Raw genomic sequence first — 27,946 nt, forward strand, 5'->3', positions numbered from 1 at the left:
AGCAATAAGAACTAGTTGGATGAAACACAGTTCAGGTAGGGCAAAAACCAGGAGTTTGAAGAAAAGAAGTACCAAAAGCAAAAAAGGTATCAGGCAATCTTGTGACTGAGATTCACCTACCATTTGTTCTGAAGTTCTGCTGTCAGAGGGCAGTGTTGGTTTCCAGTATGCCATTGCCCAGATTAATCTCATTACTACTTATTTGGGTAACTATGAAAGCTTTTCCTCAGATCTAGTCTTTGCTAGTTTGACATATGTCTTTGTAACCACAAATTCCACGAGTCTCTACAATGTTATACTCACAGCCACAGCCTAATTGGGAAAGATAAGATGGTGCAACATGAAATCTTATGGTGGTAAGGTATGACTCTAACTGAGACCCCAGAAGTTGCCAAGGGCTGGTGACACATACTGGCCACCTGTTCATTTTCAGTTCTAGTAGAAGGTGGGTTTTTGAGCTTTAAACAGTGACTTAAATGCACCAGACCTACTGACTGGAGAGGGTCTTTCACCTTAAGAAGAACTATCAGTGCCTCAGTAAGCAAAGACTTCAAGCCAAGCGTATTTTATTACTATTATTTATTTTAGAGTAAAGCTGTTAACCTCTATCCTACGTGAACTTAGGAATTCTTCATCCTTCAGGTCTGAGCAAATACATTGGCTAGAGCACACTTCCAATACCTTTCCAAATAGCTCTCACAAAAGCCTTTGCTATTAATTTTTCTTCAGTATGGTCACTTGCTAGAAGTGATCCAACCTCGAGTCACCTATGCTTTACCTTCCACAGACACAGCTGAAGAGTGTACTTTCCCTACCTCACACAACATTCCCATAGAGCAATAGATTTTTCCTGATTCATAATTGTGCGGAAAATAGCTTGCAAAGCTCTCTTTGCATCTCCACTTGCCCTCACATAGCCAGCTATTTACAAGTGCTCTTCCATTTCATGAATTACACACAGACTCTTGTACAATCCTGACTGATAAGTTCTTGAGTTCCATCTCATTTACAAGACTAAAGGTGTGCGCTTCAAAAACCAAATTGCTATGAAAAATATCCTCTCACAGTGTACTCCCTCATCCCATTATGGACGACGACTTCTTTTACACACCCATTCACTTTTCTTTCTTCCACCAATAGGGAAAATTGAAAACTACCATTACTTATTTTCCACCAAGGTACAGATTCATTCAAGAAGCAAATTACAACAACCTTTAAAACAAAATAAAATAAAAGAAAATAAATTTATTTTATGCAAGTTGTGTTCTCTAATTATTTTACTCCCATGATTCAGGGTAATGTTCAAACGTGACATATCATTGCATATGTTTGGTCAGTAAGCAAAGAACATAGAAAGAAATACAGTACAGTCTCATTAGAGAAAAACTGCAGTTTTTCAGAATTTATAAATGCTCTATTGCATGAATATAGCTAACTCTAGAAATCTGTGACCCCTTGGTTACATCTTGGTCTCCCATCTTTCGCTATCAGTATGCGAGATCATGAAACAGTCCAGTGTCTTACACAATATTGTAAAAGAGAGATGACAAGCAGGCATGGGGGTAGAGAGAGGGACCAACTTCATCATGAATCTAAGGTAGCTTCTAATAACAGAACTTTGTAGGTGCACATAATCCTTCATTAGCATTTATACCTTCTGTTTCCTAATACAACCAGTGAACACATGGTTTACAAGAGAATTATGCTTCGGATACCTGCTCCTGATTATTAAAATTCTGGCTGTGTCCCTTTATAGAGCATCTGTATGGCACAATGTCGCCTATATATATTTCTAACCAAAAATATTTTATTTTAGGATAACTTCATTAAGGTCAGAAAACAAACCCACATACATAAAACAAACATTCCAATTCTATGTTTAGTGGTCAGTTTTGCTAACCTTTAAGTGAACGGTTACTTTAAATTCGAGACAGAAATGCAGGGGAATCATGCTGATATTCCACAAATGACTGGTAATTTTTTCCTAAATGCTAGACTCTCAGAAAAGAAATGTTTCTTTATGAATTAATCCCCATCACAAAGCAGTTTGAAAGCCATAGATAAAAACAATAAAGAAGGTAAGTTGGACCATTGCCTCGTATATGATTACATCAAAATACGACACATCAGAATTCCTATACATGGAAGGTCTCTAACAATGCGAGGATTTAGGATTATATAAATCATAACGCTCTGTACTATAATCACATGACAGAATAGACCTGCAAAGCTTATTATACTGCATAACCAGATGGTAAACAACAGTTGTCGCTGTACTAAGAATTACATCTCTGTAATCAATAATAGGAAGGAGGAACAGTTGGACAACTTGTTTCCTATTATGTTCACTTAGGCAACGTCTAGATCAATAAAGAGCATTAAGCCTCATACCAACTGTAGACGATGCCTGCTCAACATGCCTATCATATGGTAGCAATGGGTCCAGCTGTACTTCAAAACACTTGTAAATGGATAACAATTCTAATCTAACATTAAAAAGAAGCAATGATTCAAATAGCTGACAGGTGCAGGACTTCTTTAGCATATGAGAGAAGACAGACCTATGATGCCAGTTTTAATTTAAGTCGAAGTCAGCTTATTTTGTTAACCCATCCCATAATAACATTTCACTACAGCCTGTTGGAATGATACTACATGTTTTATATTGAGGAAAGAAAAAAGCAACCAAGCATGGTATCACTGGCTTACATATAGACATAGTAATTACGTGGGTATATGAAAACTGAACTTGTCTATTGCTCTAGGCCAATATGACAATTACTTACAAGTAAGTTTCTGGTTCATCCATTTTTTAACTATTTAACCAAACAATAAATCAACCCATTCCGCTACATTCTTTTCTTATTTAAAAAAATCTATCATATAGATGTGAAAATCTTAACAAATAACTCTTTTAAGACAGCTAGCTTTAGCTTCCTGTTTACTCCATACTTCCGTAACACACCAAATTGAAGCTGTCTCACAGCATGCTGTTAACACAGACACAAGTCCCAGTTGATTCTTAGACAGTCATTCAATTTCAACGTGACAAAACACAGGACAGTGAGCTCTTCTTACCTATTCCAATAAAGACCACTTCATAGCCATCTTCTTTCAAGGTACGGAGTGTCATTCCACCCATTGCAAGGCCTTTACTAAACATTATCTGAAAGAATTAAAATTGCTTGCTGTTTATGTGATAATGTGAAAATAATTTTTATCATGTCCTGCATACTGACATCTCACAGGATCTTCTAGTGAACAAACAAAGTATATCAACCTTTTTTCCCCCCAAACAAGGCTTAAAAGGCCAGACTGGCTCTGATTTAAGCAAGTGGCCCAAAGCAGCTACAGGTAAAAGGTACCTTCAGATCATCCTCAAGTTGGGGCCACCACACGCTGGCTTGGTTTCTGCTGTAAGCTGAAAGAGTTGAAGCAAGCTAAACCAACAAACAAAGCCTGTCTATGGAACACAGTACTGAAGTAAAGCTGTAAATGGCAGTTTTCTACTGCAAGTAAACCACTGTATTCAGTGCTGACTACAGAAGGTCATACTCCCATGGGAAAGTTGGAATTTAAGAAACATGATGTGGAAGCAAGAACCTCCTTCAGGGAATACAAGCTAAACAGATCATCCAGAGCACCAACTACAAACCAAGCAGTTTTACAGGTTTAGGTCATTGCAGAAACACCAGTGAAAGTATGAGCTTCTCACAGAGAAATAAAGAAAAGACATAACACAATTCTGTATTAAGAGGGTTTCTAAGCAGAAAACCAAGTAATGTTTTCCTGCACAGTATCAGGCCCTTGGTAGGCCTCCAACCGCGCAGAAGGCGATGCCAGTCCCAAAGGGAGGATGGGATTGCTTTGTGCCACGCTCTCAAAACCTCACAGCCTGAATTTTGCACCAAGACCACTAGCTAGAACACCTTTATGCCAAAAACCCTCAGTGAAGCCAACGCTGGTTCTGTGGATTCAGAAAAAATACTGGGCCAGAGCTAGCAATAAGTCTGAAGAACATTCTGTGCAAATTACAGCGTGCCCCTACTCGCTTGTAATGAAGCAGACCATTCTGAGTGGTTGTCATGGTTTTGGCTGGGATGGAGTTAATTTTCTTCCTAGTAGCTTGTACAGTGCTGTGTTTTGGATTTAGTATGAGAATAACTGATAACACATTGATGTTTTAGTTGTTGCTGAGTAGTGCTTAGCCTAAGTCAAGGACTCTTCAGTTCCCCATGCTCTGCCAGCGAGCAGGTGCACCAGAAGCCAGGAGGGAGCACAGCCAGGACAGCTGACCCGAACTAGCCACAGAGATATTCCCTATCATAGAATGTCATGCTCAGCATATAAACTGGGGAGTTGGCCAGGAGCTACTGATCACTGCTTGGGGACTGGTTGGGCATCGGTCAGCGGGTGGTGAGCAATTGTACTGTGCATCACTTGTTTTTCTTGGGTTTTATTCATCTCTCTCTTTTTCCTTTTCGTTACTATTATTATTATTAAATTATCAAATATGATTAAACTGTTTATATCTCAACCCACTGGTTTTACCTTTTTCTAATTCTCCTCCCCATCCCACTGGGGCAGGGTTGGGGGGGCAGTGAGCAATGGGCTGCAAGGTACTCAATTGCCAGCTGGGGTTATAAACCACAACAGTGGTAAACTAACAAAGGTTTTCAAAATAATGAATGAGATCAGTTCTGATTTAAACTTTCAATAGTTAATTATAATTTCCACAAGCAACAATGCCCAGAGTGCAGTAACTGGCATTCACTTACTGAAATAAACAAGTCACAGTAATAAAAATGCACCTGCAATCTATATTTGCTTCAGTTCAATTACTCTTCACTTCCAGAAGCAAAAGCTGAAAAATTTTTGTAATGTTCCACCAGCAATCCTGCTTTGAGCAACCACTGCCCAGGCTGAGCAACTACAGCTGTAATAAGAGTGAGATGGGGAAGAGTCTTTGCTGCGTGTTCAGCAAACCAACTATATCAGTCTCTTGTGTAGAGGTCATGCAATTGAAGATATACACACCTTTTGCTCATCTCTCCTAACCCCAAGGCTTTTGAGTGCATAAAGTGTGTGTGATTCCTCTTGTGATATTTTGTACTTCTTGACATTGGTATGTGTGTTTTTATCTCTGTACTTTAGACTCTCTGAACTTCAATGTTTTCCCCCAGTTTTTGTTATATCACTTGTGTATTCGCTTTATAAAATGCCATGTCCTACTGTGTAAGCACTATACTTTGGGATCTTAACAGTTTAGTTTTCATGTCACTGTATATCTTGGTTTTTATTGAATCTGACTATATTCCATTTAACATGCTTTTCCTATTGGTGGGGAAAAAAAGGTAGGTGTAAAATACAGCGTACAATACTTAAAACACCAACTTTTTTTTTGTCTTTGGAGATTTAGTATAAATTTTATCAGAGGTGCAAAAACCATGTACAGTAGTAATCCTTTCAAGAATACAGACTACATCCTCACTGGCAATAAAATGCATTCCATAAATTGTCATTACATTCTTTTTATCCTATTGTGTACATATGTTATGAAAACCTAATGAAGGAATTTAAATGGCAATACTATTTTATGTGGGGATTCATAATACTCCTAGGGCCTAGCTCTCTAATCCTTATTCAGCTGACTAATTCTTACTAATTTCAGTAGAATTACTTGAATAAACAGCACTACTGTGCATTTACACAACACAGCACCTTCCACCACAGATTTGAAATGCTCTAAGTAAACACCAGAAAATATTTCTGGCTTATAGAGGTATAAAACTAAGGTACTTAGTTAACCAGTTTGCCAAAGGGTCAACTGCAAACCAATGGCAGAGCTTGGAAGCAAATTTACATTGAGATTCTCTGTTGCACTTCAAAACTGCAGAGGACTTGCAGGTCAAGATGGCATCTGTGGTTCTATCAGTCTGTTCTGGAGGTCTTGTCATAACATGGAGCCCTGGGGAACTGTTTTGCAGGGGGTTCTCCAGGAACCTATACCCAGTAATTTTGTCTAAAATTGTCTCAATGCTCTGTTTTTAGCCCCATCCCTACCTCAACCTCCATTCTGTCAGTCTTTTCAAGAAGTGCAAAGAGATTTTTAAGAGTAGAAAAATAGACCCGTAGCATTTAAAGCCTTATCTTACCTACCAGCATTTTTATAAAACCTGGGAAGGACGAGGTTCTCAGTTGAGTCTTGTGACAACACTCTACTGCTTTTATGATACAAACCAACATGGAAGATTCCAAGAAGAATTTCTTGCTTCACTGAATGATTTAGTATCACGTTAAAAATAAATTATCTCCCCAGTACTCAAAAATTTGATCCAGTGATGCATTTTACATTTGTAATTTCTATTAAAGTGGGCAGCAGTTGTAAATACTATCTAAATCTTCAGCTCAAGCCCTAAATTAATAATAAAGCAATGTTCTCATTATATATAAACAACATATATTTAACAGAATAATGTTTAACTATTACTTTCCAAGAAGTTGAATGCCTGTTATTGTTTATAATAGATGATGATGTTAACACTTTGTTTAATTTGATGCATTCTATTATAAAATTAACTTGGATGCAAGACTGTATGATAAACCATTAAAAAAAAAAACTCAGGGAGAGGGAACGAAAGGAGAAGTATCAAATATGAACGTTTTAAGTAGTGCCAAACTTCCATGAAAAAACTCGATTAAAAAAAATCAAATCATTCCAATAGCTACATTGAACCCCTAAAGCAATTTAGGAATTTGTTTCTTACAGACAATTAATCACATGCAGGCATGCCAGATGAGAACTATTGATTGCCCTTTTCCAAACTAGTGGCATTCAGACAGGAGACAGACAAATGCCCTGAGCAAGAGGAAGCATCTTCCTGCCTCTGTCTAGCATAGCTTTTAATCGTTCTTTACTAATGTGCATGACATTTTGCTGTTAATCTTTGGCAGAGTTCTTGTTCTTTTTTCTTTGAGCTATACATCAGTAGGGTATATTTTTCTTACCTTCACTCCAAGATCCTTCACAAGCTCAGCTTCAAAATTGACTACATCATACGGCAATCGGAACTGGGGGATTTCAGATGTACTAAAATAAATAAAAATGCCTGTAAAATACTTCTGGCTCTTAGGAAGAAAGGATTTTTTTTATTTGTTAAAAATTCAATACTTATAACACACCTTAGTTAATTTTAACATATGTGAATAGAATATGCTGAAGCTTGACCGTTGGCTTTTTAGAGTGACAAAACAGCATTGTTCACCCAATGCTAAAAATACAAGCCAGGAAGGCAGTACCTTGAGGCCAATCCTGCCCACACTTTTAGGTAACCATTTTAACATACATTAAACTTGGCTCCAAAAGAGCTTCAGCTCCATTCCTTTTGTTCACCAGAATATGTAACACTAAACAAACTTAAGACATCCATTTAAGATCTCATGGCTACTAAAAGTAAAGTGATCTAGCAGTCATTCATTAAGCTGTCCAATACGAAAGAATCAAATTTCTGATACATATTTTTTAAAAACTGTTGCACATACTATTTTGAGCAATGGTATTCAAAACTGTACCCTCCACTTATACTTCATGAATTTTTTATGATCTTTCAGGATGGACAAAGTCAGTAATTTTCTATCAGCGCTTGGTCTCAAGTCTGCTTTTTGATGACGTTTATTAGCTGGCATTTCTTCCTCCTAGGGAACATTAGGAATGACATCTTCAAGTTCCCAGAATCACAGATAGCCTGTATGGGAGAACTGCAGTGCCAGCATAGAATCTCAGTTTATATCTACTGGTATAGAACTTTATTTGCAAAGAAATGCCATCTACTCGTGCCAGTTCAAAATATCTGCTGTAACATGTTACAGACACGCACAGTGAAGTTCTATTTTAGACAATTTTGTTTAATGAATATAAAAACCCCTGAAAATGCAGAAAAGATTTTAAAGCCCCTCCCCAGATATTTCTAAGCTTCAGTCTAGTATGTTTTCAGATTAATAGATCTATAACTTCCATAAAAAAGCACTGGCAAAAGAGATTCACTGTGGCTTTAATTTAGATATTGTTAGTGACCACATCATCTTTAACCTCTAACTTTGACAGTCCAGAAGGATTTTATTTATTTTAAGTTGCATCAACTTTAATTATACTGAAAGGAAACTGGTGTTCTTATCATTTCAAATACTGCCCTTTTTTCACCTTTCCTGACCTGTGTGCAATGAAGAGTGTTCTAAATATCAGATATAATGAACGTGTCATGACAATACAATTTTCATAGGTCATGCTAAGTAAAAAGGTGTCTAAGGCAGAAACTAATGTATCAATATGATTCTGCAACAGAGATCTAATAAATAAATCTAATAGCAAAAGGAAAGGTCTCTTTTCCAAGCCACCTATATATTTGTTGAAGGCCTGTCATTTCCACAACATGCTCCCAGAACAGCACTGGCTGTGTTATGCATTGTTGGAATTTGTAAACAATGTTTTGCTCTTATTAAACATTTACTTAGTTTTGTGCTGTGGAGTACACCCACATATATGTACATATATGTTCATATGCAAATACATACAGTGCTGTGGGGACTCATGCATGCACATTTACTATGAAAATAAGCACTTTATGAAAAGTCAACTGGAACATCAATAATTCTGATACAATTTCTTTCAGCAGCAGCAGAGAGTCACTGACTCTGCAATGGCACAACAGGGGGGAGAAGGAACAGGGCAAGAGGTGCAGGACGGATGTACTGGATGGGACCAGTGCCCCACAAATTCACTACTTCCTCAAATCTGATCCAAGTTAGAGGTGCTTGGCCAGGTGCTATGTGTTTCTCCATGACCCCAAATTACTTTTACTCAAGGGACACCCATTGGGCCTAACGAGAGAAATATTTTGGTATGCTGTAAACCAGTCGCATAGCTAAGAGCACAAGCAGTGAAGCTTGTTCAGTCTCTAAGCAAGAGTGTGACCTGTTTGTGCCTACCCTACTATAAAGCATAAATGTTAGACAACTGGCGAACTGTAAGAAAACCTGCTCATGAATGCAAAAAATTCAGAGAGACATGTTCAGACAGCCACAGACTTATGCTACACTTAAGAATTACACCACAGGAACTGCAGTCACTAGACTCCTTTCTATTCTCACAATATTATTAAAGTCAGATACGACGTAACATGTATGTGAAAGAATATCCTAGTTAAAAACACTTTAAAAAAAGGCAGAGCAAACTAAAAAAAGGGCACAAGTACTGCCCTTCCAAAAGCTGATTCCAAATATAAAATTAATTTGGTCTTGTTAACCATTTGTAATAGTTTATGAAGCCTTGAGAACACACCCATCAATAACCTAAACTTGTTAGAAGATGTACTGCAAAGACTTACAAATGCAATAATGGATGATTGCTGCCACAGGCCAGCCTCCCTTCTGTCCAAGATTAAAATAAGGACAAAAGGAATTGATGTCCTTAAACCAGATGTGAAACTTTGTACAATGAATTGAAGTAAAATTGACCTTGATCGCTATGTGTTCTTCAAGACTCAAAAGAAACAGATTTTAAAACACACTGCTTGACCATTAAGGACAGTAACAGAAAAGGCAAAACTTCATGTAAGGCTTTTTGCAGCAGAACAAACAACAGACTAAGCTTTATTTTAAGTTCAACTCATAGCATCAAGAACAGATGCAACTTAAGATCACATTGCTTCAAATATGCAAGCACACAGTAACTAACTGCAGCATTGCACTTTAAGCAACCGCAGAAAGTACTGTATCATATTGCTGAATCCAACCTAAATCTAATCCAGGGGTCCTCAAACTACGGCCCGCAGGCCGGATACAGCCCCCCAGGGTCCTCAATCCGGCCCCCGGTATTTACAGACCGCCCCCCGCCCACCCCTCCGCTGGGGGTTGGGGCAAACCAAGCAGCCGCAGATGACTGCCTGCCACTTCATCCGCACGCCGGCCCCCTGGTTAAAAAGCTTGAGGACCCCTGGTCTAATCTGTCACCGAGTAGAGCTTCATTGTTGGAAATCTCATTATTTCTTACTACTTTACATTTTAAACCCGATATTTATGAAAACGTGCTACTCAACAGGTGAATAGATAGTTCATATACTGAATTTGCAATCTTCTATGGCTAGCAGTTCAAGTAAAACAGCTCCACAGTTAAATGCCTATATATTAAAATCTTGATAATTAGGTAGAATACTTCTGAATCTCACTGGGAAAAATGCAAGTAAACAGTTCAACTTCTCCAGCATTGATTCTCTATCTTCCAGAGCACTGAATAAGTATTTGACATTATGACATTATGGATCAAATTCATTAATGGTGTCAACGCTATTGATTTCCGTGATGCCGCAGTGAGAAATGGGAGCACATCACCCTTCTTTCTCTCTGTGTTTCTTTTCACTTATAAACACTTCAGTGTGAGTACATCTTCAACATGTAAAATTTAATTTTCATTTTGAATGGGTTGGTATTCACCAGTCAGTTTCTGAAATATTTTATGCTATAGTTAGGTATTCCAACATACTTACAAGATACAATCTACACCATTGTTAAAGTGGTAAAAATTCAGCTTTTAGTGTAGAGGACATGACACCATGCAAATATCAGCCAAGTGTTTACCATATAGGAAAACTGCAAAGGTACTTTCTTTTACGTATCTGCAATTTGTTGAAGGTTAAGAATCGTAGGGGGTTTATTTCACTCATATGGTATTGTTTACTAAAGCTGAAAGACCAGGCATACATGAATTTATTCACTGTCACCTTTATTTGCATAAGGTAGTTCACAAAAGCATTCTAAGTTTAAAGTTCTCCATAAAATCAGTATCTGTCTAAAGCATTTTAAACATCTACTAATACTTTTACTATGCAGGGCTGGCTACAGGTATCTCATTTTGTTTTAAAAGTTTTGGATAAGGGAAAATGGTTCCTGACATAATTTTCTAAAGTGTTAATTTGGTAATAATTGCACTCTGGAATTTTAGAGGTCATATGAAGAGAATATAGGAGATAGCCCCCAGACTCTCAGTTAAAGCTTGCCTGTAACTGTACCTATTTAACTTGAACGATAAATTATTTAAATAAAACACAAGTTTTCCGTATCTGAAATTTTCTACTCTCTTCCTTTGGTAAAGGTAGAGTGATTGTGTATGAACTATGTTTGCACAGTATCTTTTGCTACGCTTTCTACAATAAGTGGAAACAGTGCTTTGTTGTCATTGTTTTACCTTAAACCACCAGCATACTCCTGCTTTTCAAATATGGTGATGTTCGAATAGCCCAACCGAGCCAAAAAAGAAGCACAACTTAAGCTTGCAGGTCCTGCACCAAGAAGAGCTATCTTCACGTGATAGGCTTCAGGCATATCTTCTAGAGGAGGTAACGATGGGTTTCTGATCTGAGGAATGTTCATAGCTTTGAACACCTGAAAAGCAGTACATGCAACAGGTTACATACTTTACATTCCCTCCTTAAATTTTAATATGAGTAACATGATGCTTGGTAACACCAAAAATTTCCTTCCAAGCAATGTTCAGATTATTGTTACTACCAAAAAAAAAAAAAAAAAATAACTGCTGCAAATAACAGAAAGACTTGTAATGCCAGTGAAGAGTCTTTGCTTCTTCAGGACACACTTTGTGTGATACTAGATACATCACTTATGGCTTGATTTTTCAGAGGTGGTAGGTAACCATTCTTAGGTGGTTTTGAAACTCTTTTAGGAACTGCCCCTAGTCTTCAGTGCTATATTTTCAAAAGTAAGCCCTGCTTTAGATGCCTCCTCTTAGATAATTCGAATAGGACTTATTTCATGTTACTTGCTCATCTATTTCAGATGTTCTCTACTTTTTAATCCAGTGTCCAAAAGTTGTAGACATACTTGAAAGTTAGACTGCTCTCTGCATGCCTCGGTTCTTCACCTGTAAAATGGTGATGACCTGCTTCGTTCTGTCTTTACCATTAAAAGTACTTTGTGTCAGTCTCTGAAAACTATCATGTATTTATACAGAACGCAGCACAATGGGCTCCTAACCTAGTTAAAAAGCCACACCGTTCATTTCAGATTTGCATTAAATCAGTTCTTTGCTCAAGTGTACAGGTAAGAGGCTAACACAGAAATATTCTACATGCATGGAGTGAGACTTCACTATCCTCTGCACTTACATACATTATAGGGAAAGGAATGGAGTCCCTATCTTGTATAACCTACAAAAGGAAAAAGGATGACTCACAGCCCTTGCAGGCTACTAAAGATGAGGAGCACAGAAGAGCATAGTTACATCTTCATTTGATTTCAGACATTGGGGCGAAATATTTAACCCAAGGAGTGTATCTTTGTAGCAGAAACAAAATACTATACCAAAAGGATATGAGAGTTCGTTTTATTGAAATTTTCATATCACAAACACTTCAAGTCTGCACCTCAAAAACCACCAAAAGACAACATAATTTCCCATCCATTTCAATGCAGAACTGCATTCCATAAGCACTAACTACTCCTTTAAAATACATACATTGTTGCTTGTCTTAATACCATATTTAAGCTATTTAACAAGTTTACCAACAGCTTTTACTCTCCTTAGACCTCAAGAAGCAAAGGTTTCTCCCGTTAAGCTTTGGCAATTCCACTCATGAATAGAATTTTTCATTTATATTTTGAATCAATGTTCATTTTCTTCATGCGCACTTGAGCACTCATGCTAGGTAAACCAATGATTAGTTCCTTCCCCCTCTAAAATTTCTGTGTCAAATTCCCCCAGTCTTTGTAAATTGACATAGCATTTTAACAAACTGCAAGAAGCAAGAGACAGATAATTGTTTTAAAAAAAGAATCATTTAAACCTGACAATTCATACAATATGGGAAGGTTTAATGTGGTTATTAATGGATTTCACGGGCTGAAAAGCTCATATTGTACTGTGAAACTAGACTGTGATAACCAAAATGCAATAGGATATTTCTAAAATGTCTGCTTTGTTACATTCACACAGAAATGGCTTGAATGGTACCAAATTTCCATTAAAGTGTCATGCAGTTGTTTTAGAAGTCTGCTCAGTAATACAAATTATATAACTTGCATATTCTATGTGTACATTAAACACTGAATATGCATATGTTTAATAAATTTATCACTAAATTTACTTTATTGTTAACATAATTATTTTTATATTTACTACTGAACAGTCATACCCATCAACTAAATGCTATACTACAGTGCTGCACTACTGTAGCGCAGTGTTAAGCTTCAGAAACCAAGCACTCATGCAGGAAATCCTAGCAGTTCAGGCTGAATGGTCAACTTTAATTCTGCCTATTTGCAAATAGGGTGAAACTGTCTTTATGCAGCACAGCCAGCTTGTGTGGCAGTATCTTGCCATCTGGAAGTCAGCGGCAGGTTTGCATATTAAGGCTGGCAGGGTAACTGTGAAAATAGCAAACTGCTTCAATGCATTTCAAAAGATTTTCACTCACCTCATGGTGAAGTTTCCTGACACTGTAATTCACCTAATTAAATGTAATTCACCTAACTAAATATTACTGAAATCTTCTGTACAAATCCTTTGGTGTGCAGAGATGACTACTTTGCAAGCAAGCGTTCAAGGCGACATTACACGCAATTGTCCTCTCCCATTTTAATCTGCTCAGACTGGGTCAGGATGCAAGTAAAGTTTAATACTGTTGCCTTTCACATCCACCTTCCCTTCAAAAGGATTATTTCATTTTTTTTGTGATTAAGTTTTTCTTTTGTTTTGCAGTGCTTTTTTAACCTAGACCCATTGAGGAAAATGAGACCAAATAATGAATTTTAAAGCTGAATCTCTCACTGGAAAGACTCAGCCATCAACCCCATGTCTGCCTTTCCTTCTGGCTCCCTCTCATACACAAACAAAAGAGTAAGATAGATTATTAATAGACATCAATAACACTGGACATTTATTTTTTAATTTTTTATCAAATACTATGCAATCATTACTTCACCACTTAGGGCCTATTCAAACTAAACCCACACAGATTCTGTCCCCTACTTACGCTTCATGTCCATCAGGGTCCATAGAAAGGATATTCCAGTTTATGAAAAAGATCATGGAGACTTTGTCCTCAAGTGAGATACAACTGATCAAACTCAAACAGCCAATCTATTCTGCTAAAGTTCCAACAACTGAAAAAAATTATCTCTTGATTCAGACATTTATGACATATTACAGTTTCCCTGTGTGCATTACTTTATTGTGTAAAGGTGTGAGAGCACTTGCTCGGTGTTCTCTCCAGTGTGAAATCTGCGGTTTGTTGTCTTCTCCCTTGTAAATGAAACATCCTTTCATTGAAGTGGGGTTAGTTCTTGTTCCAAAAAAAATTCAGTATACTTGACAAAGAGCATAATTCCAGGCACTGCATGCAAACATAAGGTTCGACAATATTTCCCACTTAAGCTAACTTCAGAAGTTTTGATTCCTGAGCATCTGATTCAAGTTTAATTTTCCTGGAAAGTTTTAGCCAACTTATTTTAGCTGTTTTTCAGAAAGCAGACAGGGAAAAGCTTATTGTTCTCGTTGTGTAATAAAATTCTGGTTCTTTTCTTCACTACGCAATTCTAGTATTGGCATGTTTTGATGAAAATATGTGACATTTGGCAGAGTAACAGGTGACTTGGAGAAATGCATTTGGCTAACCTGATGAAAATCATTTTATGGCTAGTAAGCATGATTTAAATTAATCTAAAATATTTAAAACCATCAGAGCAGGTTATAACTTATTCAGAATTGTTATTTGAATTTTAATATAAATTAGAAAAAATTAACTCACTTCAGTCACTTTTGAGTTTTCTGATCAGAATTTTTCTAAGAGGAATATACTGCAGATACGTGGAGAAGGGTATCTGCAGAATTCAAATATGGTCAGACAGTTCTATCGTAATTCAATTTGATTTAAAATTATCTTTGGACTATGACAAAGATGTGTTAAATAAAACAGCAAATAGATTGAAAGTTTAACCTCAGTGTTAAAATGTAAAAAAGCCTTTGCCTAATGCTATGAAACAAGATATGTTGCTAAAAAGCATATTAGGTAGTTTCCAAGACATACACAGAAGGTCATGTTTCTTAAGTTAAAAGTATATCTGTTTAATCTGTCATCTTAATAACAACAGCTTCACCAATAGAAAGAGGCTGAAAATCAAAAAATGGGGAAAACTGAAGGATGAGTTTAGGAAATTTTTCTTTTTTTAAAAAAGGAAAATTTAATCTTTTAGTAGCATAAGTTTTGACTTCATAACTAAATCCTTTATATTGTTGAGGCATAATGCTTGCTTCCGTGCTTAAAAGGCTATAGAAATAAGTTTATCAGTTAGGTTTGCCATTAAATATCCCTCACGAAGGTGATGAGATACCAAACAGCTACTGATGTAGGCAGTAGCTTCTAGCTGGTATTTATTTTAGTGTGAAAGATGTTAGTATATTTTGAATTGTTATCAGATGTTGCTAGTGCACAGAAAGAAAAACGCAGGCAATGAAATCAGTAACATTTAGAAACCGATTGTATTAGTTTCACACTTTCCCACTCGTTTCCATGGATATTTATCTGTAGGCTGGTTTACATTAATATGGGGCAGTTGGATATTTAAAGAAGAAAATTATATCCTGCACAGATTTTAATAAAAAAATGAAGCAAACTCCATGCTCAGCAAACTTTCTTGAAGTTGTCAAATTACATGATCACACTATTAATGTCATTTAATTGCTGTGGATAGCACAGGATGTACAGAAGTGTTTTTTCCACAAACGTGAGCTAGTTCTGAAAACTTGTTGATCCCCCTCCCACAAGTTAAAAGCTAAAGTTGTAATACTGCAAACTTCTATGCAAGCAGGTGAGTGTTGACAAAGCTAGGGCCTAAAGCATCTCATTGAAGACCTTTCAAACCTATGTAATAACTATATGTTAATACTATCCCAGTCCCAAGAAAACCCATGGATCTAGGACACTGCAGAGTCCATACCTTCACACTTCATGAATCCTACCACTAAAAGGACATCGCAACATTCATGTAAATGCCTTAAAAAAAAAAAAAAAAAAAAAATCAAAGAATGCCTAATGTCTGCAAACATGCTGTAGAGAAGTTTACATAACGTGTCCAAGTATCAGCAAGTCTTTCAGCATTGGCTTGAGAAATCAGAAGTCATCAGATTCATCCCCTGAACTACTGTAAAAGGCTACACCATCCCCTTCAGACAAGCCTAAAACTTTATAATTTATTATTATACATTTCAACATGACTTAAAAGAGAAAATAACCTAAAGATGTCTTAAAATAAAAATTAATACTGAAAATAACCTAAAGATGTCTTAAAATAAAAATTAATACCAATAGTTTCCTTTCTGTTTGTCCTGTTATCTTAGTTCCCCAGAACAATCCTCCTTTGCTGATGCAGCATGCCCGACCGTGCCAGCAAAGGTGAAGGGCCCAGACAACCGTTCCAAGGCTGCCCAACTGCAGGAGCTGCAGCTCCACAAGAAGGCCCTTCTCCCCACACCTACGTTAAGACTGATCAGAGCTGTCAATATGCAACTACAAGAGGGACCCTGAGCCCGAGGCTGCAGCACACCCCCTCTACAGCAATCCCTCTGAGCAGCCACTGCTCTGTTGCCTGTGGTGGATTGGAGAAGGGAGGTCCAAGCACGCAGAGGGGGACCCTTACCCACAGCCCACCTCCCAGAACAGGCGCTCTGCTGAGATGCCCCTAGGTTAGCAGCTGGTAAGCTCATACAACACATCTTTTAGGAAAAAAAACATATCAAGTTTCCTTTTCCAATTTCTTTCTGCTGCAACAGCAGCCAGAATATATCTCCAGAGAGCAACAAATCACCAGAACTGTAGCTGGCACAGAAGCCACAGTACTAAATGATCTAGTATTTAAATGTAGTACACAGCAATTAAAATAATACATTTTTCTATTTAGGTTGTGTTGCTAAACAGAATGATTATCTAGAAACACAGGAGAACCTTTAGATTCAGTGATGTCTAACCAGAAATGTAAGATTTTGAGGGCTTTTTACTAATACAACAGAAATTGTAATAGATCATGCTTTCTTTTTACTACAAGCTTACAAACTTGTACTTGAGTAACCAGTAATTTTAGTTTATTTTGTTGGACTGACAGTCATATAGCTCATGCCTGTATGTATTGTCACTGTAATCTCAGTATATTTTCACTGAACTTGTGTTCCAAAATCAGAGATGTTTCCTGATTCTAAAGTACTTGGGCAAAGGAGAGAGATAAAGACATTAATATAATTTTGACCTGTGCAGTAGCAGGTGTAACCTGCGCTTGACACTCATCATTTATAATAGTGAGCTTTTACTCCATGTTATTCTCTAGATGCAACAGTTACCGTGGTAACTGCATCCCAGTATACACATTCTACATCACAAATACAAACGGACATTTCCTTTTTTCCACTTGAACATTTAATTGTCAAAATCTATGTTTTTTCAGACTGGATTACAATTTACTTCGAGAATGAGCTGAGCATAGTTACAAAACTATATGGAAGAGCAGAAGGAGAATGCATGAGGTGTGAGGTGCCATTTTTTTGGCATCGTATGCAAGACAAATATTTTACAATTAGGGAGTTTTATCTGCAGTATGAACAGATGATCAGACATTGTTCAGAAGCACAAAGGGGCATACGTCATACCCATATATTTTCCATTTTAAGCCCACATTCCTGCTTTACTGCAATTTTATCTTTTATCTACGCTATCGCTCGCTCTCGTAATGCATCAAGTGTATGATCCTCAGACTAATTCCAAGGAAAAAAAAGTCTAAAGCTGGCTTTATGCACAATTGAGTTTTCAGTAAATAAGCTCCTGTGGGACAAACTGTTACACAGCGCACGAGAATTACCATGCAGCTCTCATTAAGAGTAACATGTTGCACACCTAAATTACACAATTTGCTAAGGTACTCATATAGGTAAAGCTGTGAACACACTTCACTTGCAGTATCTGAGCCAATTTTTGTATGGGCAGTAGTACCTTATGATTTTCTTCAGTATTTTAATTTATATTTTTACAACAATTGTTACTTGGAAGCACTCGTATCATTACATTTTTTTCAACTATACATACTTTCACAGTAAAATTGACCTGAATGAAAGCTAAAAAAAGTATTAACTATGAAAGTGACTGCATACTTTACTAATTATGAGTACTACAATACATACAAATAAAGTTTATTAACTAATTTTAACATTTTAGGATACTATAAAAATATTAAGGGTAATAAAATTTATGAAAAGGTATTTTTATTGAGTGTTAAATAGAACTGTGTAACAATTTTGTTAGAACTCTTGACACTAATATCACTTTAAACAAACCTGAAACATTAGGAGCAAAGCCATTCTGAGCTATTCATCCTTGCTGCAGTTTTCGTATCAATCATTGTGCTAGCACTGAGCTTTTTTAATAGATTTCTAAAGATTTTTGAAGAAAAATAGCAGATATTTAGCATTATCTATCAAGCCATAATTCCTCTCTATTAATCATAGCATTAGGGCTAAAAGGAGACACAAATCAAGTTTTAACAGATATTACTTGCATTTGCTTCCTAAACAGTAATATTTCACCATTGTATTTATCATCTACTTGACAACTGTTTAATCTTTCTTTTTTCTTTCTTTTTTTGGTTGTTGTTTGTGTTTTGTTGTTTTGGGGTTTTTTTGAGAAAAAATAAGTCTCCTTTGCAACAAATATTAAGTTTTTAGATATAAGGAATAAAGAAAAAGAAGAAAAGGTAATAAAATTGCCCCTTGACTGATAACAGCCAGCTATTGAATATACATGTAGAACAAATACATTCACTGTCTCTAGCCTCATCCTATAAATAAGAACTTTGGTCCAAACTGTACTTACACTTGTATGGTCTAATCTCAAGAAATTCAAACTGGATAGCTACTTAAATGACAGAGGGGAGAGAAGGTTCAGCTACAGTTAGCAGAGACATTTAGCAGGTTCTCCAAAAGCTTTACAAGTCTCCTGGAGAGAAAAAAGTAGGGATACAAACAGGTAAAAGAGGGAAGAACTGGAGCAGGTAGGAATGTTTGCTTATTGAATCATGACCAACAGCCATTGAGAAGGGTGTGTGAAGTCTATGAATGACAGCAGAAGAAAAAAATTGGCCTTACAGACATATTGTCTGTTACTTCCAGATTAATTTGCATTTCTATTCTGGTCTGTCCTACAAAGATTTTTTTTTTTATTTCTCAAGCTTTGTAAAGGTGACTGGGATTTCACTGTATGTTTGTAAATATAACCAGCCAAATGGCTCAAGACATAGAAGAGGTACAACCTCATTAGTTAGGACTATATAGAAATGTGCATATGCCTTTTCTTATACAGCCACAACATCCTTACTTTTACAGAGACCAAAATCACAGTTGTTACCCAAAGATACTTCAGACAGATCAAATGAGCTGCGAGCTGAGACCATGAGTTTGATACAAATTCTCCATGCCCTTCAAAGGAAGTCAACAAATGAGCAGCAGCCTCCATCTTTCTTCAGATGGAAAGCAGAGCATTAAAACTATACAGTCACAAATAATGCACGTACATTTCAACAGAAACCCTTGAGAAGACTTCCTAACATCAAGTGGCAAGTAAAAAATTTTGCTTCAGCAACCAAAATATACGCATACCCTTATGACCTAATAAATGTACACAAACACACATATGTAAGCATCTACACTAGGTATCTAAATAGACAGATGCACATAGACATCTATTACACGTCAACCTGAAAGGACTTATTTACCTAGTTTTGGCAAAACTGGATAGTAAAAAGTCTAAATCATCTCAAACTTTTCCTTTGGCCCAAAGCCAGTACAAATGCACACTAGTTCTGCTACAGGATCTACTCAATGCCCAGAACAGTTCTACAGCTCCTTAACATCCAGTTACAGATGCAGGTGCACTTGACCTTTTTCCCTATGCAGCCTTCTTCAGTAACACCTACAATTTCACCTGGCTTATATAAATCTTTCATTATAAAACAAACTGTCTCAACTACTAGTGTTTCTAAAGAGTCATCTTTTTCACAATAATGTTCCTTATGTTCCCACAAATTAGTGCATTATGAAAACATTTCTAAGCTTCTGAATGTGTTGTAAGATAAAGAATTAATTATTCTAACTTCCCACACCTTTATTTTACTAGTACCAACTTTTTTTTAAAAAACAAATCATTAACAAAGGCAACCACTTAGACAACACACATTGGTGCATACAAAGAATTTCAGACATTTGCAAGTCCTACCTACCTCAGTAGCAAACTGCTGCAATCCACCAATATTAATTGGTCCTTCCTCCGTGGCATACAAGTTGCACCCACCAACACAGAGATCTGATGTTGGACACACCATTCCGCATGTCAGGCCAAGTGGATTGTCAGAAAGAATCATTTTGGCAGCTCCATAGTAGTTCTGAAGGAAAAAGAGAAAAAAAAATTAAACAACACTGACATTATTTAAATGTACCAATATGTTATACAGCATTATGTCAAAGACACTGGAAAGAAAGGCAGCAAAATTGTTATGCAAAGATAAACAATTTTTTTTTTAGCTTGCAAAATAGCTAAAAAGATCTTCAGTCTGAGATGGTCATACAAATTTGTTAAGCCACTGAAAGTTATGTTTGAAAACTACTGTGCTGCATTAAGTACTTGTAAATACTTTCTCCATGTCTAGGTCAATTGGGCAGTAGCTGAGTCGTAACCCTTGTTGAAGGTCTGACCAGAAAGTGACAGCTAGATTATCAGTTCTTTATGACACAGGGAATGAAAAGCTTATTTTACACATCTGTGCACATCATCTCTACAGATGTGCCTGTCCTTCACACCAGATCAGTAGTGCCAATTGTTCCAGACCGGTGAGGAGAAGAGAAGGCTTCACCTGTAGATACTGCACTACTGATTTATTTTTTTTTCCCCCTCAACTAGATACCAATCAGGACAATCACTTACTTTCCTGTTGCTCTAAATAGCAAACTAGGGAACTGATTAAAGAAGTTATGTACAATTCACAGCTTCACAGCTTCCCAATATTCAGTGTGTATCTTCAGAAAAGGAAAAATATCCTGATAAATGAGAGCTAACAAGATTTCTTCCCATAATAACAATCTAAGGAATGTACATTGGCAAGTTCCCAGTGCCTGATGTCATAAGAAAACAACCCCTAGCTGTTTTTTCAGACCAGATAATTCTCTTAAGTGGGAGCATCAGAGGAAATGACAGGAGTGAACTGAAGTCTTACTCAGAGGGGGAGAGCTACTGATGGCAGTTCTCCATTTACATTAATAAAATTATGGTGTAATTAAAGCAAACCATTTACATCCTATTTTTTCTTCTGTATACTTAATATTGAAGTTTACTTAATCAGACTCTAGTTCTTTATTTTACCCCTCTTCCCACCCGCTCTAAAAGCCCCACCAAGGAAAGTCCATGAAAATGGGTTAATGATACAGTTTCCTTTAAGGGCCAGAAGACACTACAGTACCACTTACAATTAGCACATGGCTGAGGTTCCACAGAAGTTTCCTCAGTAAGAAATTAATGCCAGGATCTCATTCCAGCTTTCTCCAAACTAGCAATAACTGAGAGATTAAAAAACAATGTCTCCTTCCTCTTCCACAACCTCTTCCATATTGCAGTCTTCAATAATCATCACTAACATGGAATTGGTTTTTATAACAAATACCATTATCTCTCTGTTGCAGGACAGCTAACTCAAATGATGTGAAATACCCTGTCACAGCAGACCCTATGCGATGCCTGTGACTTATTGTCTGTCAAGTATGCTGATGTACACAGAAGTGTTTATTCAAAGCAAACTCTACGCCACACAGCGCAAGAATCCAGTTATGAATAAGAAGAGCAGCACAGAGATCTGACAATATCACCAACAATGGGTAACAAGACTTTGGTTTGGGAGGTTCAAATTCACTAAAGGCATATTAAAAGACTGAGCATAAAATTCTCTAAATTAAACCAGATACAGAACACAGCTAGAGAGTCCCAAGACAACGTCAATGTTTAAGAAACATACTTGAATGTATTTGTAGATGCAACTGGACCTGTTGCTTACAGATGCTGGTCTACTGCACAGCATGAGCCCCCCATCCATCACATGGAAATGAAAACAAGCTACCTGGGTTCACTCTCATAGGATTTTCTTAGCCACTATTAAAATCTATTGAAATTCTCATCCTGGCTGAATAGGCATTCGCTTTACGCAGCTCTTCTGGGAGAACTTTCAACCATTTTGCCAGTGGTGACTGGTAAGGCACTTTATCATCCCCAATTCTCATTTATTCCAACGTAAAGGAGTATTAGTCAAATGGAAATTGTACATATTAGCAAATATTTTCACTCTTGCAGATGAATTATACTGTTTTGATATGCCAGAGACTGTTGGAGCTGCTAAAAACAGCCAGTAGAGACACTGTAAGCTCAATCCAGTAGCAAAAGACAGAAGTCTAGTTATGCTGGAGATGTCCCTGACACATAACCATGCAGACAGCAGAGGTGACACAGTCAATGCAGGACACCCATATGTCTTTCTGAAACAGCACTCAGCGACCAGTCTAGACACCCTACAGCATCTTAAGTGGCCCTAGATGTCTGTTTCCCAGGCAATTAGATCTAGCCATTCCCTTTTTTCACTCTAAAGGAATAATTGCAAACTAGTAGTGAGGATATTTCTCCCCAACTCAAAGACAAAATGGTTTTCAAAGAATTTTTGTTCAGTTTGATATTTCAGTACATATAAGAGTTACATTTTTCCTTCCTGTGTTGTCCAGGATTATTATTTTTATTATCTTCAACTCTGGTTCAATGGAAACAAATACAAAAACATACACTTCCATCTAAGTAACTTCATTAAGGTCTTCTACATTTTTAGGCTTTGTACTTAAACTCAATACACAAATTAGTTATTATGCCTAGAATGCAAAGCTGTTAAATATTCCTTTTTAAAATCAATTTTATTACATATTTGTAAAGTATATTCTTACACTTGAGCTGTGCCACTACAGGCAGTGTCAACACAGCTGGCATATTTTACTTGTTTTGCAAGCTCAAACCAAACTTTCAGCACAGCTATGCTACAGAAAGACAGTGTATGTTAAAGTAGCAAGTGAACGCAGAAGAGATGAGAACCAGGGTCATTGTGAGTATAGGACTGAGATCATGGCATATTGAGGGGATACCTAGGGAAACCTATCTCAGAACATCATGCCAGAGTTCAGTAAGTAGGAGGCTGGAACTGAAATCCTAATGGGGGTAAGGCCAACTGCTGCTGACCCCTTAATTTCGGGGAAACATGATGGAGTATACAAAGGTGGGGTCCTGATTTGGGAAGTTTTGAGATGTTGCTGTCACGATCATGAATTGTTGCTGCTGTCGCTACTAGTGGTATCTGAGAAAAAGAGGTATCGGATCCTTTTCGAATAAGAGTACAGAGTACATGTTACCAGGCTAAATATTACATCATTAGATAAATTGTATCAAAAGGTATATATCTTCTAGTCTTAACACATGAGGTAAGTTTTAATGATAAATTAAAAGACAGTCACAGTTGAAGTACAAAGTGTTCCACTTATTTTTGGGAGCAGGATGGCAAGTATTCTGCACTGCTTCACCAGCGTGCTGCAGCTGTGCGAAAGTGACACCTCTAAAGATGTAAGGGAAGAACAAGTTCACTGCTGACTTGGTATCCCTGTCTGCCAACAAAAATTCAACCTGTGTCAATTTTGCCATTGGTAAACTTAAACGTGCAGAAGAGCTGCAGCTCCCTAACTCTCCTCTTACACTTCCCAGTGTAACCACTGTTCCCATTGCCACTGATACTTGTTCACTACCAGTGAAAGGATACGACAGTGTGCTGCTACCACCGACTATGCAGTAAGTTGAGAGCAAGCCCATCTGCAACCTTCCTGACACCCAGGGCATAGTCCAGCACGGAGACTGGGCTGTGCAGGACTTCAGGAGCTCAGCTCTGAGTTGCTTCATCTCTTCATCCTTCTATTTTATTTAATCGTTTATCCTGCCTTTACTGCATTGATCTATTATCTAATGTCTCAAACTTTATTAGAAAAATGTCTTCCAATACCTGACAAAAACTGGCAGGGAAATACAGTATAGTAAGTTACACTAAGTGGTGTTATACAAACTGTGTTACAAAACTGCAAACCATTGTGTTACTACAGTAATAAATGAGAGTTTGTAGTATATGTACAGTATCTTAAATGTTTAGTTACATGAACAATTTGTGCTTACACAACTTTTTAACCTGAAAACACGTATTAATGATAATTACATTTATCAGTGACATTAAAGGTAGAATATTCACAGAATATTCACATTTTCTAAAAACATATTGATTGCTTTTATTTCACAAAACCAGGGTGTAGTAGGTTGCACACAACATAGACGTGAGATGCAGACCTGGCAAGCTGGTAACTAACTATACACCACATGTTGTACATGAGAAAGGATCAGAATTAAAGGAAGGTTGGCTTCATTAAAATAAAAAAATTATTCCAGGGTATGGAATGATATAAGCTACCTTAACAGCTTGGAGTAGGTTTTTTAGATGCTGAAATAATATGATGACTCAGTTGTCTAGTTTCTTACAGACGTCACAGAGGAAGCAAGTCTAAAACTAGGATGTTTCTGAATTTTCTAGTGAGATAAATGTCTGCTCCTGCCTTTGTTCATAGAATCTTTTTTCCTGTGCACTTCCATAGAAATAAATTAATCTAACTGGATAGGATGTTTTGTGGTTTCCTACATCAAAATGTCAATAAATACTACATTGCTAACACAGGCAACAAAAACAAGCCTTAAACAGACATCAATAATCAGTGGAAACCAGGCAGAGGAGGATCTCCACATGTATCATTTGGAAGCATTATATAATTTGCATGCAAATGAGACTGCTTTTTACTTGAAAAAAACCTATTAAAACACATAGGATCAATACTGAGAGACCAGAAGAAATTACATTTACTATCAGGAAATGCTTATAGCATCTTTTCTTTCAATTCAATTGAAGAGCTTTTTATATAAATTCATTATGCATAAGGGTGTTTTGATACTGCAGTTCTCTCAAAAACAATGAAGAATATGCATTATTATGTTTTGTGTAATAAAAATGAATACACTGATTTCATCAGGATTTTGGGACAGAGTGAATTCTTTAAAAAGAAAAGAAGGAAAAAAGTGGTAATTTCTTTTTCATCTGGGCTTAGTTTAGAAAAAGGGAGACATAACAAAAAATATGGGAAAATATCACCACCTTCTATACTAGTTCATGTTCTGTGATGGCTTTAAAATATACTCAAGATGTATTGGATTAAAATATTTTCACATACCGAAGAACCACTATTTAAAGTACATTGTTATGTAAGTAGCATTTTTCACATTGACACACACCAGTTCAAATATAACAAGAAACACCCCCAGTCTGTCAGCCCCCCCGATATCTTCTGAAGAAGAATGAACAAAACATAACAGCAACTTACCAAATCATACATATTCTATATTATAATGCTGATGATTTTTAATCAATCCAGAAATCTTTCACATCATTTGACTTGTGTCATCATAACAGGACTGTAATTTCACACAGTGTCACTATCTTTTTATGAAAAAGAACGGAAGAAATATCTTGTACTGTCATTTTGTCCTTTGTAGTCTAGAATGTGAGAGATTCCTTAATTGACATAGTGTCATCGCAAAAGTCTATTCTACATAATTACACTATGGCAACTGAAACCAGCTGTCAGCCATTCCATTACACTAAGTACAAACAGACATCTCAAGAAAAGTCACTGTTTCAAGTGCATCAATTTAACACCATTACCACTTTTACTTTTAAATGTTGGGTTTTTATATATTTAGTGACCTGAAATACACAAAGATTAACAGAGAAAGCTGAATATAACAGCACTTTCAAAAACCTGGGGACTCAAAGTAGTACTTAAAGATTAATTGTGATGTGTATCTGTATATAATTATTACCAATCATCTAGCTGCTTTCTGACTTCCACAATCCTTCATTGTATTAACAGTATCCCACTTACAGTATTTCACATATGAACTGTGACTCATGATTTTCCAAAATCTTTGCAATGGCATATAGACATCCTTTGTTAATATACTCAGAGTTCCTCTGGCACAGAAAAACCATCAGTCTGTTTCTCTCACCTGTCATAATCCTATGTCTCTCAACACCCTTTCTCCCTTACAATCTTTTCTTCATTTCATTTTCTCTTAATGATCCTAGAGCTTTTTGTCTCTTGCCTTCCTTTGTCTACCCACTTCTCCTTCATACTCATTTCCAGTACATTACCACACTTTTTCCTTTACTGCCTCAATCTACAAACTTCGGATTCACCCTTATCCCTTGGTATCCATCCCTATCTTCCACTTTCTTCCCTCTCCCATTTCTCCCTTGAAAAAACTGAATTTCTCTCTTGGAAAAAAAAAAAAACACCACACATTTCCTTCGGTTTCATTTAAACCAAAGCATTCCTCTGAAATCCTAAAACTTACTCTTGTGTCCCACAACTTTCTCTGTACTGTTCTTGGCATTCATTTCTCACTTCCCTATTTTCCTACCAGCATTCTACACAGTCCAGGGACAACCTTTTATACAGAGGGCAGCACGGCTTTGCTGGTTTTGGGGGTTAAGATGGTGGGTGGGTTTTTTGTTTGTTTGTTTGGTTTTTTGTTTTGTTTTTGTTTGTTTTTTTTTAAAATGCTGGCCACCAGAAGGCTTACATCCACCTATAAAGTCTGTTAGAAAATGGTTGATGTGTCAGCTCAGGCCAGTTTATTATTAAGGGATTATGGGAACAGATGGTCTTTCTGAAAAAGGAGAAAACCGTTGACTCAATGTCAGGAATCCCTGTAATACTGCAAGACTTGAGATGAAAAATGTGGGAGCTAGTAACAGAGGGCTACAGCAACCAGGTGTGATTTTGTGAGGACAAGTAACACCAAAGATGCTTCTGCACCTCCAATTCTTCATTATAGTCTCAGACTATAAAGGCTGAGTCACTCCTTACACCTGTGCCAAGTTAACACAACTTAATATCCCCATACCTAAACCACACCAACAGTTCTTTTTCAATGCAACAACTCAACCATAAAGGCATCTGATGAAAAAAAAAGATCCAAGACCATCTCACTGAACAGTACAAAGGTTGAGCGTGTAAGCAGCTGTTGCTTTCCAACCGGCAGCTTCCTCTGGCCCACACTTCTGCTTAACAGGAGGAAAGCTGGACAGGCTGCAAGTGTTGTTCAGGCTGAGCTGCTTCTGGGAAGCTACAGGATTTTCTGCTGCCGTACAACAGTTCCTTGTGCCAGCCCTAAAGGATGATGGGTGCTGGAGCTCCATTTTACCAAGTCCTCCTTGCTTTGACATATCAACATGGGGAAACGAGAACATAAAATCCTAAAATCACTCCTGGTACTCAGTCAGGTCTAAGGGGGCAAAGCCTTCTGCAGCAGCTGAATGTTTTCTTCTATTATTTTTTTTAAGAAAGATGTAACTAAGATTGCTCTCCTGTGTGATAAAACAAAGAATATACACTATGCAATGTGAAGGCTGTATTTAAAAAGATGACAGCTGGAAGTCAGAATACTTGGTTTGCCGTCTTCGGATGTTTAGAAACAAAAGTAGTAAAGTGTGCATAGTGAATCTGAAGTCTAGTCTCAGAGAGACAGAATTGCAAGCAGTCTGTATGAACCAAGAAACACTGACTGGGAAGACACAATAGAATAGATTGTACCTTTATGAAGTGAAGTTGTAATCCAGTTTGTATGGAAAAAAGAGAATGGAAGTTGTGGCCTACACTCTACTGAGTCACAGCAGCTAACAC

At 37.0% G+C, this 27,946-nt stretch overlaps 1 protein-coding gene across 1 annotated transcript in view; it reads right to left on the bottom strand.

Annotated features, from left to right (window-relative positions):
* Positions 1 to 27,946, bottom strand: part of DPYD (dihydropyrimidine dehydrogenase) — a 366,851-nt gene that overhangs the window by 237,727 nt on the left and 101,178 nt on the right. Inside the window, exons 5-8 of the mRNA XM_037404065.1 lie at positions 20,323 to 20,484; positions 11,240 to 11,436; positions 7,009 to 7,090; positions 3,079 to 3,166 (exon numbers count right to left, since the gene is read on the bottom strand). Of these exons, the coding sequence (XP_037259962.1) occupies positions 3,079 to 3,166; positions 7,009 to 7,090; positions 11,240 to 11,436; positions 20,323 to 20,484 (529 nt within the window). The remainder of the gene's footprint in view (positions 1 to 3,078; positions 3,167 to 7,008; positions 7,091 to 11,239; positions 11,437 to 20,322; positions 20,485 to 27,946) is intronic.

This window comes from Falco rusticolus, chromosome 11 (assembly GCF_015220075.1).
Source record: "Falco rusticolus isolate bFalRus1 chromosome 11, bFalRus1.pri, whole genome shotgun sequence".
Lineage (NCBI taxonomy): Eukaryota > Metazoa > Chordata > Aves > Falconiformes > Falconidae > Falco > Falco rusticolus.